A 16,168-nucleotide genomic window follows, 5' to 3' on the forward strand; every position below is an offset into this window, starting at 1 on the left:
AATATTACAATTTTGTATATAACTTGCAAGTACTGATAGTGTGCAGGAGTTCCTAATTTGCAGATTTGTCAACCAACCTATTTGGTCCTCTTTTTCTACGCACCTGCAGGTGTGCGATGGTGTTTGTTCGTAGAGCAGTGTACTAATAATTGCTGCTGTAAAGTCACTAAAGATGCGTAACTGCTTTCAGATTTTTGATATCTTAAATGTTGTTTCCTTTGCGAGGAATTTAATTAATGACAAAAACGGAGGTGTGACTCTTGACCAACAAGACCCTTAAGTTCTTAGCCTGGATTTGGTTTCTATCGTCATATAAATGTTGTGTGATGTTTTACCCCAAGATACTCGGTTGTGAGTAAAGACTCTCCACTAAGCTCTTTTGGCTGAGACTGCAAAACTTCTTCTTTATCTAGGTCTGCCTCCATAACATCTTCCTGTTAACAAGATTAAAGAATTACAGACAAATCAAGTGACTGGGCAGTAAATTACATGAACACCGCCAATACCAATAAAATACAAATAGCAGTGATAGCCTTTTCTGTAGATTATAGCAAACAAGAAATCGTGTTGAGCAATAATCTTTCTCAGAAGACAAAATCAAAGTGAATTACTGTACCTCGTCATCATCGTCGTCATCATCCTCTTCATCACCTGACTCAGGTTCTTGCTCGGGAATGTCCGCTGTGTACGACAGTATTATGAGGCAAAAGAATCACTGAAATCCGTCCCATCTAAACCCGTAAGACATCCATGGAACACAACATATTAATTGTTAAATGTGACAAAAAAGCAACGTAGAAGCGTTGTAAAAGTCCGAATGACTCATATCCTTTATTCCATGACACATGGACTGCGTTTATGATGCATTTATGGTCAATTATTTATTTCTGAAGCTGATAACCCAGTCATCATTAACTTTATCATACTAAAAACTGTGGCCATGATATTATCCAAAAAGGCACATTGTGTGCTCCACGGAAGAAAAACGTTACAAAAACGTTGAGTAGGATGAGGATCGATCTTTTGTTTTTAAGTGAACGTTTTTTCCGTCTTACCCGAGTTAAGCAGTTTAATGATGAATTCGATTTGTCTGTTGAGTTCAGGGTTTTCCTCTTTACTGTAACAGCATAGGGTCTCTTCCAAACTCTAGATGCAACAACAAAATACTCACATTATTTGTATTCTGTGAAGGAACTATGGAGCACAACAGTGACCACTCACTGTTTTGGCAGCCTTGGTTCCAGCAGGATTTTCTTATATGCCAGTTTGACAGTGACTTTTCTGATTGGTGGATGGACATAACTTTCAATTTTTGGGAATTTAACTATCAAGTGTCTTGCTTGTGACATCTACATGGGCACACATCACTGTTTAACTTTCAAAGGTTTGCATGTTATCACCAAAGTGATGATAATGAATGGGGAATTTATGAACGTTGAACATTGATTAAACACGTACCATCTGTTTCGCTTCCTCTCGTATCTCTGGCATGGACAGAATGCTGTATAAAGCTCCATTCACATAGTACCGAATCTATATTTACACACAAGAAAACAAAAATTCAATGATCCTTTGGACATTTTGAGACATCTCAAAAAACAAAAAAAAAAAGCTTGAAATGAGTTTTGTACACAATTTCATAATTATGACACTTTGCTTCATTTACACAGTCATTCAACTGGTTTGGATCAACTAAACTCATTTTTATTCCGTTAATTACCGTAAAGCTGCAATAAACAATGTTTATTTTATAAAACACTATGACTTTACTTAAAAATAGTGCCTATTTTTAATTTAATGGGTGAACTGGACTGGATATTAAAGTAAATTCAATGATTTATTATATGTCTTTTAATATACTATTATTGTTCTGTATTTATTACACAATGAGTCTGCAATGACACTATTAAGTTTCAATATTGCAAAGCATTTTTGAGGCCGGCAAGCAAATTCATTTCTGAAAATAATATAAAGTGTAGGCTTGACTCTCCACTTCTAAAGTTTCAAAAAGGGAGTGAATCGGTAGACTTGCAGGACAAACTTTTTAATCCAAAGTTGACAAAAGCCCTCTTATTCGAGAACTGGTTGACGTAAAAAGGAATAAGCTGATTTACGCCTTCAGTTTCAGTCATCACGAAGGCTGTAAGAGGAGAACAAGCTCAAATAACACACCTTGTTTGTTGATAGCGGATGAGTAATTAGCAATGTACCTCATGGTTTTCATGTCCCAAGAGCTCCGTCAGCACTTTCAGGACGTGTTTGGCCTTCTCCGCGCACTTCTTCTTTCCTGAAACATAAAGTAAACATTGATTTGCTAATTTGAGCAAAGCAAATAAAAGTCTAAACAAAGGAAGGTGAACACAATACAATGGTTTATTTGTATCTTTTTGTCTTTGCTATGGTCATTGATTTAATAACTCATTGTGTCACCTTGAGTGCGCAGGCAGAGGTTCATGAGGAGGGAGATGGCGTATTCAAGTGTGTAGTCAGAAAGGCAGTCGGAGTCGTGGAGCTCTTTGACCAACCAGCCAATTAGACCATCTCTGATCATAGCAGACTGTTGGGCTCGCCTGCTCACAGCAGAAAATACACACACACACAACAGCTTTTAGGAGTTTAATATGATATATAGTAAATAATAACATATATTTTTGTAAAAAAATAAAAAAATTAAAAATTAAACCATTGGATGTTTAGTACTGAAGCTTGTTTCCACCACGGAATAAAAACTAGGCAACTCTGGCTTTTTGTGACAATTCAAAAATCCATTTTACCCCTTGCAATTGCAAGTTTATATCTCACAATTCTGAAAGTCAGTTCAGACTTTCATGTTTTCATTTCTTGCAAATTACAATTTTGTGCCCCAGAATTTGAAACAAGGCAGAATTAGGAGAAATAAATGCAAGTTTATATCTCACAACTTGGACTTAAAACTGGCAATGGGAAGAGTTTCCATCTCACAATTCTAAGAAAAAAGTCAGAATTGCGTTATAACTCGAAACTGCGAGAGAAAAGACAGAATTGCATTATAACTCGCAATTGTGAGAGAAAAGACAGCATTGCGTTATAACTCGCAATTGCGAGTTTATATCTCACAATTTGGACTTAAAACTGGCAATGGGAAGAGTTTCCATCTCACAATTCTATGGAAAAAGTCAGAATTGCGTTATAACTCGCAATTGCAAGAGAAAAGACAGCATTGCGTTATAACTCGCAATTGCGAGTTTATATCTCACAACTTGGACATTATAACTGGCAATGGGAAGAGTTTCCATCTCACAATTCCAAGAAAAATGTCGGAATTGCATTATAACTCGCAATTGCGGGAGAAAAGTCACAATTGCGTTATAACTCACAATTGCGAGTTTATATCTCACAACTTGGACTTAAAACTGGCAATGGGAAGAGTTTCCATCTCACAATTCTAAGAAAAAAGTCAGAATTGCGTTATAACTCGAAATTGCGAGAGAAAAGACAGAATTGCATTATAACTCGCAATTGTGAGAGAAAAGACAGCATTGCGTTATAACTCGCAATTGCGAGTTTATATCTCACAACTTGGACTTTATAACTGGCAATGGGAAGAGTTTCCATCTCACAATTCCAAGAAAAATGTCGAAATTGTGTTATAACTCGCAATTGCGGGAGAAAAGTCACAATTGCGTTATAACTCACAATTGCGAGTTTATATCTCACAACTTGGACTTAAAACTGGCAATGGGAAGTGTTTCCATCTCACAATTCTATGGAAAAAGTCAGAATTGCGTTATAACTCGCAATTGCAAGAGAAAAGACAGCATTGCATTATAACTCGCAATTGCGAGTTTATATCTCACAACTTGGACATTATAATTGGCAATGGCAAGAGTTTTCATCTCACAACTCTAAGAAAAAAGTCAGAATTGCGTTATAACTCGAAATTGCGAGAGAAAAGTCAGAATTACGTTACAAAAAGACATAATTGTGATTTAAAAAGTCAAAATGACCTTCTTTTTTGTGGCAGGAACAAGCTTCCAAATTTAGTTTACATCACAGCCATTAACGTACTTGCTAGTTTGTTGCAGGTAGTATTGTTCGGAAAAAAACATTTGATTGGGAAAAAAAACTGGAATCCCTAATATTTATTTTAAATGTTTGTTGATACTTTATTTGAATGTGTCCCTGTTAAAGTGTAATTATACAATCAAGTGCTGAGAAACAGTAATGTAAATACTATAGAATTAGGGTTTTATTTACGATTTGTTGCATGCAATTATGCCTAATTTATAGTGATTACTATAGTAAATACATGTAACGCATAACAAGGACACATTACAATAAAATTTTACTGTAAATAAAAGTAAATTTGAAACCTGAATTTGTCATCAAACAAAAAGAAACAACTGAAAGCATATTGTTACAGTCTGCTTACTGTATTACCATTTAACAGATGACACACCTGAGGCTGAGTTTCTGCAGAGCCGCAAGCACATTTTCTCGAGTTACAGACTCTTTCTCTTCATTCTTCAGACAATCAAGCAGAAACCTTAGTAAAGAGGGTATCTGAGATAGATACATGCGCCCTTGGGAGAGCAACAAGCCATAAGATGACAATAAACACATTTCAAAACTAAACAAAGAGATGTATAGACAATGTATTCAATTGTTGGAAAAAATAATTAAAATGATAGAATGTAAATTATATAGAGTATGTTGCCATTGTAAACATGTTGAACCAAAAATGTTGAGAATTGAGAACCAGAAAGGAATTTACATTTTACTTTAATCTGTTTGGGCCAGGGCCAAAAAACACACTGATGGGGAAAAAAAGGTCAATTTCCTAATGTGAATAGTGATATCCATCAACACAAGAATGTAGAGTAGCATGTGAGTGGAAATAATCTGCTGTACACAGAGAATTCTAGCATGGGATTCACAATAATGTGCATTCCTATTGAAATGACTACATTTAGCCTGTGGAAATTTGACCAAACAACAGTAAATGTAACCATATGTTACCTTGTTAGGGTAATTCATCACCATTCTCAAAATCGGCTTTCAATAAAAATCGGCAATGCGGCAGAATGACGAAAACTGAAATCGTGCTACCCGGACTGGAGAAAACAGAAAAAAGGCTGTTGTCTTCCCTTTTGCCAAATAGGGGATAGACCCCAATAATGCACTTGGCATGCTGTTTTCCAAGACCACTCCCAGTCTAATCCGATTGGATACCCTTGACCAATGAGTCAAATATCGGCTTTCTTGAGTAGGAAATACTCCTTAGCAAACTTTTAGACACAATAATGTTTACTATAATAATGAATGTTTTCATATTGTTCTATTTTTACCATAATGCAGTTTATTTTCAGTGATAAACCTAATTTTACAATAAGTGTTCTCTGTCAAATCAACTGTCTGTGGAAGTATAATCTGTAGTCAAGTGTTTTTTTTTTTTTAGATCAAAGTAACATGGAGAATGGATATTGTTAATTTACATAGACTACCAACATTGTAACAGTACCAAAGCGGATTGAAAATTGGCAAAGTTACACTTTAAATTCAAAAAAAGTTTATTTCCACCAGAAAAAAAAAAAGTGGAAATAAAAATCCACAAGTACAAATGATTCAGGGGAAGATTTTTGATTCTGGCCCATACAGTTCTGGAGGTACTTAACAACTTTGCTTATTATAGCGCCACCCAGAGCGATGGAGGAATGTGTGCGTTTCCTTGTTTGCTCAAGGAACAAAAAGAAAAAAAATAGTTTTCACTTACCATCACACAATGAGGCAAAGGCATTGATGAGTCTTGCCATATACTGTCTGACAATCTCATTTTTGGATTTTATTAGACGAAGAACGGTTTTCTGCAAAATACACAAAACGCTTATGTAAAAAGTTACTCTTGGTGCAATATGTTGATTGCAAAGGACAATTTCATTTATTCTGGATTATAGTAACATGAGATATTATCTTCCAACCTGCACAAAGATAGGACAGCTGATTAGATTGTCCCACAAGGAACTTGATGACACGAGTTTCGTTAACTGCAAAAACCTGATCATCCACATTTATCATAAATACCTGAGATAACACATTTTAAACCGCAGTAGATCATAGACTGCACACACTTTGTTTTAATTATTTTGAGTGCTGGAATGGTTAGTTTCATAACTGTCCTCATCTAAAACTCCCAAAAGCAATCACATATTAAAATTAATGTTTCCAATCGAAATGAAATTTGAATACATTGGAATGATATAAAGGGTAGATTAAAAGGGGTCTATTTTCCCATCTGATTTTGCATACTACTCTATCTGATATGAACAATCCGATATGAATAACCCGATAACCGATTATTCTTTATATTTGAAAGCCGATAACCGATATATCGGCCGATAAATCTAAATCCAAATTATTGTATAATTTTTGAGAGCCTGGACACAAAAACAAAAGTCTCAACCTTAAAATCCATGTCCCAACCACACAATTATAATGTTTCTCATAATAATTGTCTGTAGCCGATATGACAGACTTGCATCTCACTTAACTATATTTTCTTTTTTGAAGTGATTCCAATCATATTTCAAGCAATTCAAAACACATCATGTTGAACAGTGCGCATCTGAAATGTGTCCACTGAAGGAAATAATACATTATCAGCTTCAATATATCTGCCTAATTTTCTTATTGGGCCGATAACGAAAACATTAAAAATGAACATTTATCGGCCGATACTGATTTGGTGGCCGATATTATCATGCATCCCTAATAACTATCCTAAAATATAGTCCAAATAGAGAATGGACTAAAAATTTTAATTATAGTAACATAACAGAAAGAGAGATGTTAAACAATGAACATTGATAAGCATTCAAAAATGAATCTTTGCGTATTTGCATTGAGGCAGCATACAGGAGGTTAAGTGTTGTGTCAAAATAGCTAAATATAAATGATATTACTTTAAATATTATTTTATAATTGTAAAATTATCCAACATGCAGTTTCCCATACAATACACAAAAAACGGTTGTTAGCACAAACATGACAAGGAGTTTGTTAAGTACCTGTTTGGTACTGTACCGCTCCAGAAGATCATTGCTGATGAAGGCCTGTAGAATTGTGTCTCTTTGCTCTCCATGAAGAGATCGAGTCAACCTCTGCCGAACAATGGAAAATTACAAGACAATTGGCATGTAATGCGAAAGCCAATTTGTGTACCTCAATGCATATTCCAAAGGACACAAAATACCTCAAAGATGGAGATAAAACAACAAAATATCCCTTACAAAACTGAACTAGGGCTTAAAGCTTGGCCATGTACACGCTGCAGTGGTTCTTAGCATGTGTCTGTGCGGCTGCTCTGGTATTTCAACGCATTCTCATCCCAAGGCGTCATATACGACGCTTTTGCCAAAGCGTAGACATCCAACGCACATGGCACCCTTTAGCGTCAATATAACACGTACAGAGTATGGGTAGGTTTAGGTCTGGGGTAGGGTTAGGGTTAGACCACTAGGAGGCACCATCTGCCCCTTCTGCGTCTCATATTGACGCTAAAGGGTGCCATGTAGGGCTGGGTAATAAATATTGATTTCTCGATATTAATCGATTCTCATTTTTACGAACTGATATCGATTCTTAAATCTCAAGAATCGATTAGTCGTCCTGAATGAATGGAACATTGTATCGCGGCTGCGCGCATTCCAAAAAAAATTCGCAATAATTTCAATAATAATTTCAAATTACGTCCATTTTCTTTAGAAATTCAAAAACATAAATAACGTTTTGGCGCTGTGGCGTGAGATCGCTCTGGCGCAGCTCAAGAGAAGCAGCAGCACATGATCATTAATAATACCAGTCACAGCGCGAAATAAATATGAATGAGCATCTGAAAGTGTGTTAAAAGATAGAGTACAACTTATCGAAATCTGTATCATGTCACATTGATTCGCTCAATCAGCGTTTCAACCGTGGAAAGACGTCAGTGTAATCAATGTCATGTATCGTCATATTTACCTCAGAAAACCCACATAAACTCGTTAGTCAGCTAGAAAAAAATAACTCCAGAGAGGAGCATTTTGCTAAATATATACACAATATTACATTATAATCTTAATGTTTTTCAATATTTAATGCATATTTGAATAAATCTGGCAAGTTTTTTATGACAGCCACCATTTAAAGGTTTATATTTCATACAATCTTCTTATTATAAAAATAAATAAAAGTGTAATTTAAGTGTTTGTATAGCTACAAAACAGTTCATTATTACCTTCATATTAGGCTAATAAAGCCTAGTAGGCTACACCTAGACTCCCATAGTTTACAGCATTAGAAAATTTCCCATTTATTGTAACTGATATCCAAAATAATCAATATTGAATCGAAATCGAATCGAATTGCAAGCTTGTGAAACGAAATCGAATCGAATTGTGAAATTTGTGTCAATACCCAGCCCTAGTGCCATGTGCGTCGGATGTCTACGCTTTGGCAAAAGCGTCGTATATGACGCCTTGGGATGAGAACAGACTGGGTATTTTCAATGGTTGTCAAAAGATCCCACTCCAAATTTCTACTATTTTCTTGGGTTTCTTGTTTTTTAACCTATTTTATCATGTTTGAGCAATACTAACAGTGATCCTTGACTTAGAAGACACCTCTAACTGTAGTAATTCTGATATTGTGGCAGAAACTATGGGAAACATTGGCATTTTTGGCATCATTGGTTATAGAGATCACACAAATGTATTATTTTTAAAATCCAAGACGTTGAAATTTACTGATCTGGTTTATGTTCAAACAGCACAAATAATTTATAAAGCAAAAAATAACCTACTCCCTGGTAATATTCAACAACTGTTTTTTTAATAGAGAAGGGAGATATAATATTAGGGGTTAGAGCAACTTTAAACAATTATGTGTACGTACAACATTAAAAAGTTTTTGTGTTTTGATATGTGGAGTGAAGTTGTGGAACAGATTATGTTCAGTACTTAAACAATGCCCAAGTATGACTCAGTTTAAAAAGCAAAGCATTGTAAAAATATGATATTTGCAAGGTATAGAGAGGATGAAGATTATTAGTTAGGTGATATATATTTTTCATTTTTTTCTCTCTTTTTATTATTATTAGTTTTTATTTATTTTCTCTTATGTATTTTTTTTTTTTGAAGATGTATATACACATAGGTAGATATGTATGTTGTTTTTGTTTTTGGTGTGTAGAGACAAATAGATCAAAATATTCGGTCAACCGGTTAATTAGTTAATTAATTAGTTGAAGATGGGGTAGGATTGAATAAGCTTATGCTTCTTCCTACTCCTTTTCGGACATGTATAAGTAATTTTTTTTTTTTTTATGTATTTTTTGTTTTTGTTTTTTTCTACATGTTCGAAATAAAAACTTTTCATTCATTCATTCATTCATTCATTCATTCATTCATTCATTCATTCATTCATTCATTTTAACTAGGGATGCACGATATAGGATTTGGCCGATATTCGATATGCCGATATTTTCAAACTAAATTTGCCCGATGCCGATATATTTGTATTTTTTTAAGTGCAAAAAATGCTTATTAAAACTTCTATTAAAGTTCTCAGTCAAGAGCAGTGAGTGATTTCCTCTGTGTTTTGTTGTTTTATTAATATTAACCCCAAAAATTTAATTGTCATCATTTATTACTCTCTCAAGTTTCTTTCTTCTGTTGAAATTATAAAAGTTATTTGGAAGACTGAGGCTAACCAAACAGTTGCTGTACTCCAGTGACTTCCATAGTATATTTAAGCACAAGAAAGAAATGAATACAGGTTTGGAACAACATTAGAGTGAGTAAATAATGACAGAATTTTTATTTCTGGGTGCAGGACATGCGGCAGCTCTTTAAGAACTCTTTAAGTCTCTTTAAGAACTGCACGTGAACGCATCTCTTGATGCGTCTAATATACACGCATTTGACAAGGAGATTTTCTCTGTTTGCTTTCACTTTAGACATAACCAACTTTGTTTATGTAAACCTTGTGTGTATTTGACAGTATCAGCGCAATAAGACTGCCGATGATGGTCATTTTAAGCTTTTATCGGCCGATACCGATGTTGTCCCGATATCATCGTGCATCCCTAATTTTAACCATTCCAATATTATCAATTCCAATAAGGTAAAAAAATAAAACCTTAGATATAATTCATATTTATTCTAAGTCTTCTAGAGTCTTCATGCAATTGAATGGTTTCAAGTCATATTAAAATGCACACACAGGAATAGATTGGGATTTTATAACATAAGATTCCCAAGCCATGGACCGATGCCAGCATGTTTTTCATTTACAATCAGTAATTCTGAGTTACCCAGCGCAAAGCTTGAAGCAGCAAAGCCTTCAGTCGATCTGATCCGTTCACCAGGTCTTCCTTCAGCTTTTCGTAGTCGAGCGAAGGCAGCAACGGCACGTCTTTGGGCCTCCTGCCAGCAGGAAATAAAATGGTGACAAATCGACACATGACACCTTGCTCTTCACGTTACTGCTGGGAATTGTGTTGAGAAAAAAAAGGTCATTTTTCCTCAAGTTCTGGTTGGATTGCATTAATGGAATAACATTTAAATGATCTGACTCGGAAAGTACAAGATGCCAAAGTTAACAAGCTGCTTGATTATAACTTAGATCAAAATGTAAAACATTTAAAGAATGTTTTACCGTAATGATATTTTAGACTTTCCTCGGGTCAATGACAATTATTTAATTCTGGGAAGAAAATAGTCTTTTTTTATATTCCACATAACGTTTTTCCTCAAACAATGAAAAATTATATATTTTACAAACGGGGCCATACAAACAGATCCCCATAATTAGGGGTCTGGCATAAAAATAAATTAAAAAAAGTGTGAAAACCCCTGATCTACATCAAGTTATGAAATGTTTAGTAGATATCCCCTCGATTACTCCTGAAATCAGCAATCTCAAAGTCAAAAAGCAACTTACTGAGGTGCGACAGACGCCCGCAGCAGTGAGGACGCCTAAAAGAAGAAAAAATGTTTTATTTGTTGATACGTCGGCTTGCAGATAAAAACAAAATGGCTGTGCGTGTGTGTTAGTGAACTTTTCGCGCTCAATGTGAGTATTCAGAAATAAACTAGCATGCGTTTCACAACAGTTGCGACCGCATGCAGTACGGGTGGGGTTACGAGTACATGCAATGAATGACCTGAAGCCAATAAATGACCTGAAAGTTTGGAGGACGGGGTGTTAGTGAAAGGAATTCCCCAAGATCATTATAGCGCTGCACCTGCGGGATCTAATTTCCAATGGAAAAAAAATCCTGGCATCTTAAGGATGCAATTAGACTCTTGGCCTTGGGGAGGGCTACAGCGACCCAAGAGAAGGTGGCTCGAGTGAGCATTATTTGGAGTATGCTGGAAATAGTTTGTTTTACTGTATCGAGGTACGAGGCATGAGGACCTTTCCCAATGTAAACATCCGTCTTATATCATGCACGTTTGACTTCGAACTGGTTTGAGGAGAACTTTCTGGATAGCCAAAGTTATGTATGCGAACATTCCCAAGTTTGGCTAATCTTAAGTGTTTGCTTAGGATATTTGCAGTCGTCTGCGGATGTGGATTTCACAATGAGAGTTTGCACATAATGAGCATATCCTGGTCGAAGGAAGTCTCCTTTGCTCACAGAGGCTGCATTTATTAGTTAAAATACAGTAGAATCAGTGACACTGTGAAATATTAGTACAATTTACAATACTTGAATATGTTAAAGGGATAGTTCACCCAAAAATGACAGATTTCAGATTTCAATCCCCATTGACTTCCATAGTAGGAAAAAATACATACTATGGTAGTCAATGGGGATTGAGATCTGTTTGATTAAAACATTCTTTCAGATATCTTCCTTTGTGTTCAGCAGAACAAATAAACACATAGAGGCTTGGAACAACTTGAGGGTGAGTAAATACTGACAGAATTTTCATTTTTGGGTGAACTAACCCTTTAAAATGTAAAATGTCTCAAAGATGGATTTCAGCATCATTACTCCAGTCTTCAGATTCACATCATCATTTTAATATGCTGATTTGATGCTCAAGAAACATTTATTACTATCAATGTTGCTTAATATTTAATCAATGCCACGCACCAGGCATATTGAGTTATTATAAGAATCACAATTGATTCTTAAAGGTGCAAAAATTATTGTTGTCTTATTGTTCTGTAAAAATATACAGGATATTATTTTTTTTTTAGGGTAATAAGAGTTATTTTTGCTGTAATCCTTCCTCGTTCCTTCTTCAACACAATGCGTTGACTCATGTTACTGAAGAACAAAAAATAGCACTGTTGATAAGCCTAGGCGAACATGAGATTTGCTTATCTGATGCCTGGTAGGCAAAGACTATTTCAAAAGGGAAAAGGAAATATTTTTCATGATATGACCAGCAATATATAGAATTGTTGTCCACTCTGGGGAACTAGAGACAAATAAGTGAAACAAAAATACTAAGCGGCCTTCAAAGTAATCCGTATTATGTGCTTCCTTTGAGATACAGCAACAATGCACATGCCTGTTGGATCACTCTTAGACTGAACAAGAATGTACGTCCCATGACACTAAGGCGTTCTAATGGGAACTAGATGAACTAGAAAGGCTTTGGGACGAAATACAGAGGAGGAAGAAGACAGGCAGGGCTAATGGTTACGCAGGCAAGACCAGGACGGCAGGACGTACGACGATGAAACATTCAGCAACTTACATATCCATCATCATAAGGGCTCATGGAGTAATATCCCTTCATGAGCAGATGGTCAGACACACACAAACAAACACAGGAAGATATGATTGAGGACACACTAGCTCCGCAAGCAAGTCAATTATCAAACATTTCAGGGAATGTCAGATTATGTTTAAATGTCAGGTTTTGAATATTAAAAATACTCATCACATAGGCTACATTATGTAAAACTATATATATATATATAAATATATATGGGCTATATCCATAAAAGCAATTATATTAAAAAAAGCTCTATTTGGTGTATCTCTAAAGGTTCGACCACATTAGTAAACTTTGTAAAGTAAAAAAAAAAATAGTAAAAAATGTAATTTCGCCGGCCAAAGGGGTTCACTTTTTTGAAAGTGTAGCGATGGATGAACTACAGCTCACACAAACCGAACGAATTACCTTTAATCTCAATGGTAATTCATTACTGTAATAATATGAAAAAGAGTTTTTATTTAAGGCGAGACATGGTAGGCAAAAACGTCGTTTTTTTTTTTTTTCACTGGTCAATTTTGAGATTTTTGGATATTTGTCTTCAATAACATGTCATCTTTCAGACTTGTGGTGAAAAAAAGTCTGAAATACACATTAAGGTCTTTATTTTACTACACTTTGTCTGTTTGCGTCTGTAGATTTCTCATCAATTCTTCAAAAGTTGTCGTTATAAATCATCCTGTAGCTCAGCGATCGCGATCTGCACCCTGTCATCACACACCGTTAGAAAGCTCGTTCTCCTGGACAACGCTGTCGGATCCAAATACGGTAATTTCCTTTTTATCAGCAACCAATCGTCAAAGTAAAAGGGGGATTTAACTCTAAATGTGCGATCTCATTGGATGATGCTAAATCTTTAAAGCCAGTTTTCTCAAAATGACTTTTCTCTCATACTCCAAGTCCGAAATCTCTACTTCAGTAGCGCCTATATACACCAAACTTTCCAGTCTTGTACCTAGTTTTATCATGAAGACATTTACAGAGGGATTTGTAAATATTTTGTTCCTAGCCTGATTTATATAACATTGTATTCCAAAAAACATGGCAAAAATCATTTTTTAAGGCAATTGACAGTATATTTGGATTTACAGGAAAACAAAAGTAGATATCCATAAATCCCTCTGTAATTTTTTTCTCATCTAATATGTGAACACAATGAAAAAAGAATTTTGAACCTGGCTTTATCCAATACTCAGATTTTTTTTTAAATATATGCAAATTAGCACATATTTAATTAGATAATGCCTAATTTGCATATTTAAACATTAAATTACAGAAAACTTGTTATATATTTTTTGCTCATCTTAATGTAGGTAATCAACTGGGAAAGTTTCATGGTGATATCTGCTAGTTAAAAAAATTACCCTATTCACCTGTAGTGTGTCGCCTTAAATGAACATTAATTAAGGTGACTTATAATAGCTTATAATATAATAACTTATAATAGTCCGTTTTTAATTCACATTACGGTAATGACAGTTTGTAAGTAAATGTGCTTAATTGTTTTCAAATATAGTCACGATGCAAAAGTCATAAGAGTTTTAAAATAAGCGTACAATATTATTGATATTTTGATTTTGGGGTAATACACCAAATATGAATCACACTATCTGAATACAATAGTGAAATTTAATTTGTGCGTGGAAATATTTCATTTGGATTACTATTGAAATGACTGGATTTCGTCTGCGAAAATTCACAGAACAACGGTAAATGTCACCACAGAACGTGCTTCTTTTTCTTTCCTTTTTTTAATAAATGTAAGAAATGGGGTAGTGGAATGAATAATAATGAAAGGTACATCTTTTAGAACACCTGGTCAAAGAAGAAAATTAAGAATTACTATGATTTTTGCAATTGTTAATCATTATCTTTATGATAATCAAGCACATTCCTTCCAAATTGTCATTACTGTAATGCATAAAAACCTACAGTGATGACAAAAAAATTACAAATTACATATTCTGGTAGTGTACGCCACATTAATTTATGCTGATTTAAAAAAAAAAAAAAGCTTTTAAATGTTATTATATTAATGAATCACAATTGAAAAAAATACATATCAAACATAACATTTCTGGATGCATTATGGTAATGAGAATGGATTTTTTTTTTTTGCACATAAGACGTGAGGCACACCGGGCAACGTTTGTCTAGCGCATGTTTACATAGAAAACGATGGAAAAGCAGAGTGATGGAATGAAAACAAAACCTAGTTATGTATGCAAATTCATAATTGTGATTGAGTGAGTTGCAGAAGGTATGTCATGACGGAAATATGCAGATTTAAAATTTCTCGGTTTCTGTGCTCTCCACAAAATTTGACTCATTACTGTATGGAAATTAATAGTTTTATTTTTAATTAAAGTGTCTAATAATACCACAATCACATTTCGGTAATGAGAATGACATTTTATGCATTACGGTAATGACAATTTGTGAGGAATTGTGTGCTTAAATGTCATGAATATGATCTATGAAGATTTAAGGTACAATATGATTTATTATACCTTTATTTTGAATTCGGGGTGGATCTAAGTGAGTACCTCATTTAATTTTAAAGTGCACTACTCCTTTAAGTAGTACAGACTGAACAAAGAGTCATTTGCTTGAAAAAGAAATTAGCTTTGGGTGCGGTGTGAACAAAGCCTAATATTTTGAACACTTTTTGCATTCTGGTAGCCAAACGCATATAGAGTTGTGTTCCCGTCTAGGATTCTTCATAAAAGCACAGAAGCGGTGAACGCAGAGACTCACAGTGCCGGGTCTGGTGAAGTCTGCACTCTGAGCAGCGCTCTGTCTCATGTGACTGTTGAAGAGCTGCATACACACACCCTGCAGGTACTCTGGGGAGATCTGCAAAACATAAACCACATTCCCTTGAGCGTTTTAGCTTTTCATGTGCAATTATCTGATTTATAAATGTGGGACATGATGTTTGCTTGCCATCTTCCCACGGACTGTGGCCTCCAGTGAATCCACCAGCTCGGCCGTGACGCCGATGAGGTTGTGATGGTCGGCCTGCAGCTTAGCGAATCTCCTCATGTAGACGGTGGCCTTCCTTTCTGCCTCGGTCACATGGAGCTGCATCTGCTGAATCACTTCTGGATGACAAAACACACAGAGTCAAATCAGGGGTTGGTGTGCATGCATGAGGCAAAAGAGTCATATCAGGATAGAAAGTTAACAATTTCAGGGCATTTCGACCTAAATGAACACTAAAACAGCCAAATAAAACCATCATAACACAATTCTACATATTTTTATTATTATATTATATTTAGTGCCGATTAATCGCAATTAATACCATCTGACATAAAAGTTTGTAAAAATGTGTAGAAAAAAAACATGCGATGTTTGTTAGATGCGATTAATCACGATTAATCGATTTGACAGAACTAATTAAATTATATAAT

General features: G+C 35.0%; 1 protein-coding gene across 4 annotated transcripts in view; it reads right to left on the reverse strand.

Moving 5' to 3' along the window:
• armc9 (armadillo repeat containing 9) overlaps nt 1-16,168 on the reverse strand; it is a 35,817-nt gene that overhangs the window by 14,933 nt on the left and 4,716 nt on the right. For 2 of the 4 annotated variants that reach the window (XM_039649678.2, XM_039649689.2), the window contains exons 8-21: nt 15,699-15,856; nt 15,510-15,608; nt 12,732-12,767; nt 10,957-10,991; nt 10,328-10,439; nt 7,044-7,136; nt 5,753-5,843; nt 4,439-4,562; nt 2,431-2,570; nt 2,211-2,287; nt 1,459-1,533; nt 1,056-1,146; nt 617-681; nt 336-434 (exon numbers count right to left, since the gene is read on the reverse strand). In XM_039649678.2, the coding sequence (XP_039505612.2) occupies nt 336-434; nt 617-681; nt 1,056-1,146; nt 1,459-1,533; nt 2,211-2,287; nt 2,431-2,570; nt 4,439-4,562; nt 5,753-5,843; nt 7,044-7,136; nt 10,328-10,439; nt 10,957-10,991; nt 12,732-12,767; nt 15,510-15,608; nt 15,699-15,856 (1,295 nt within the window). The remainder of the gene's footprint in view (nt 1-335; nt 435-616; nt 682-1,055; nt 1,147-1,458; nt 1,534-2,210; nt 2,288-2,430; nt 2,571-4,438; nt 4,563-5,752; nt 5,844-7,043; nt 7,137-10,327; nt 10,440-10,956; nt 10,992-12,731; nt 12,768-15,509; nt 15,609-15,698; nt 15,857-16,168) is intronic. The other 2 variants (XM_039649701.2, XM_039649711.2) reach the window with 2 other exon arrangements.

Source organism: Pimephales promelas, chromosome 2, assembly GCF_988280905.1.
Source record: "Pimephales promelas chromosome 2, fPimPro1.hap1.1, whole genome shotgun sequence".
NCBI lineage: Eukaryota > Metazoa > Chordata > Actinopteri > Cypriniformes > Leuciscidae > Pimephales > Pimephales promelas.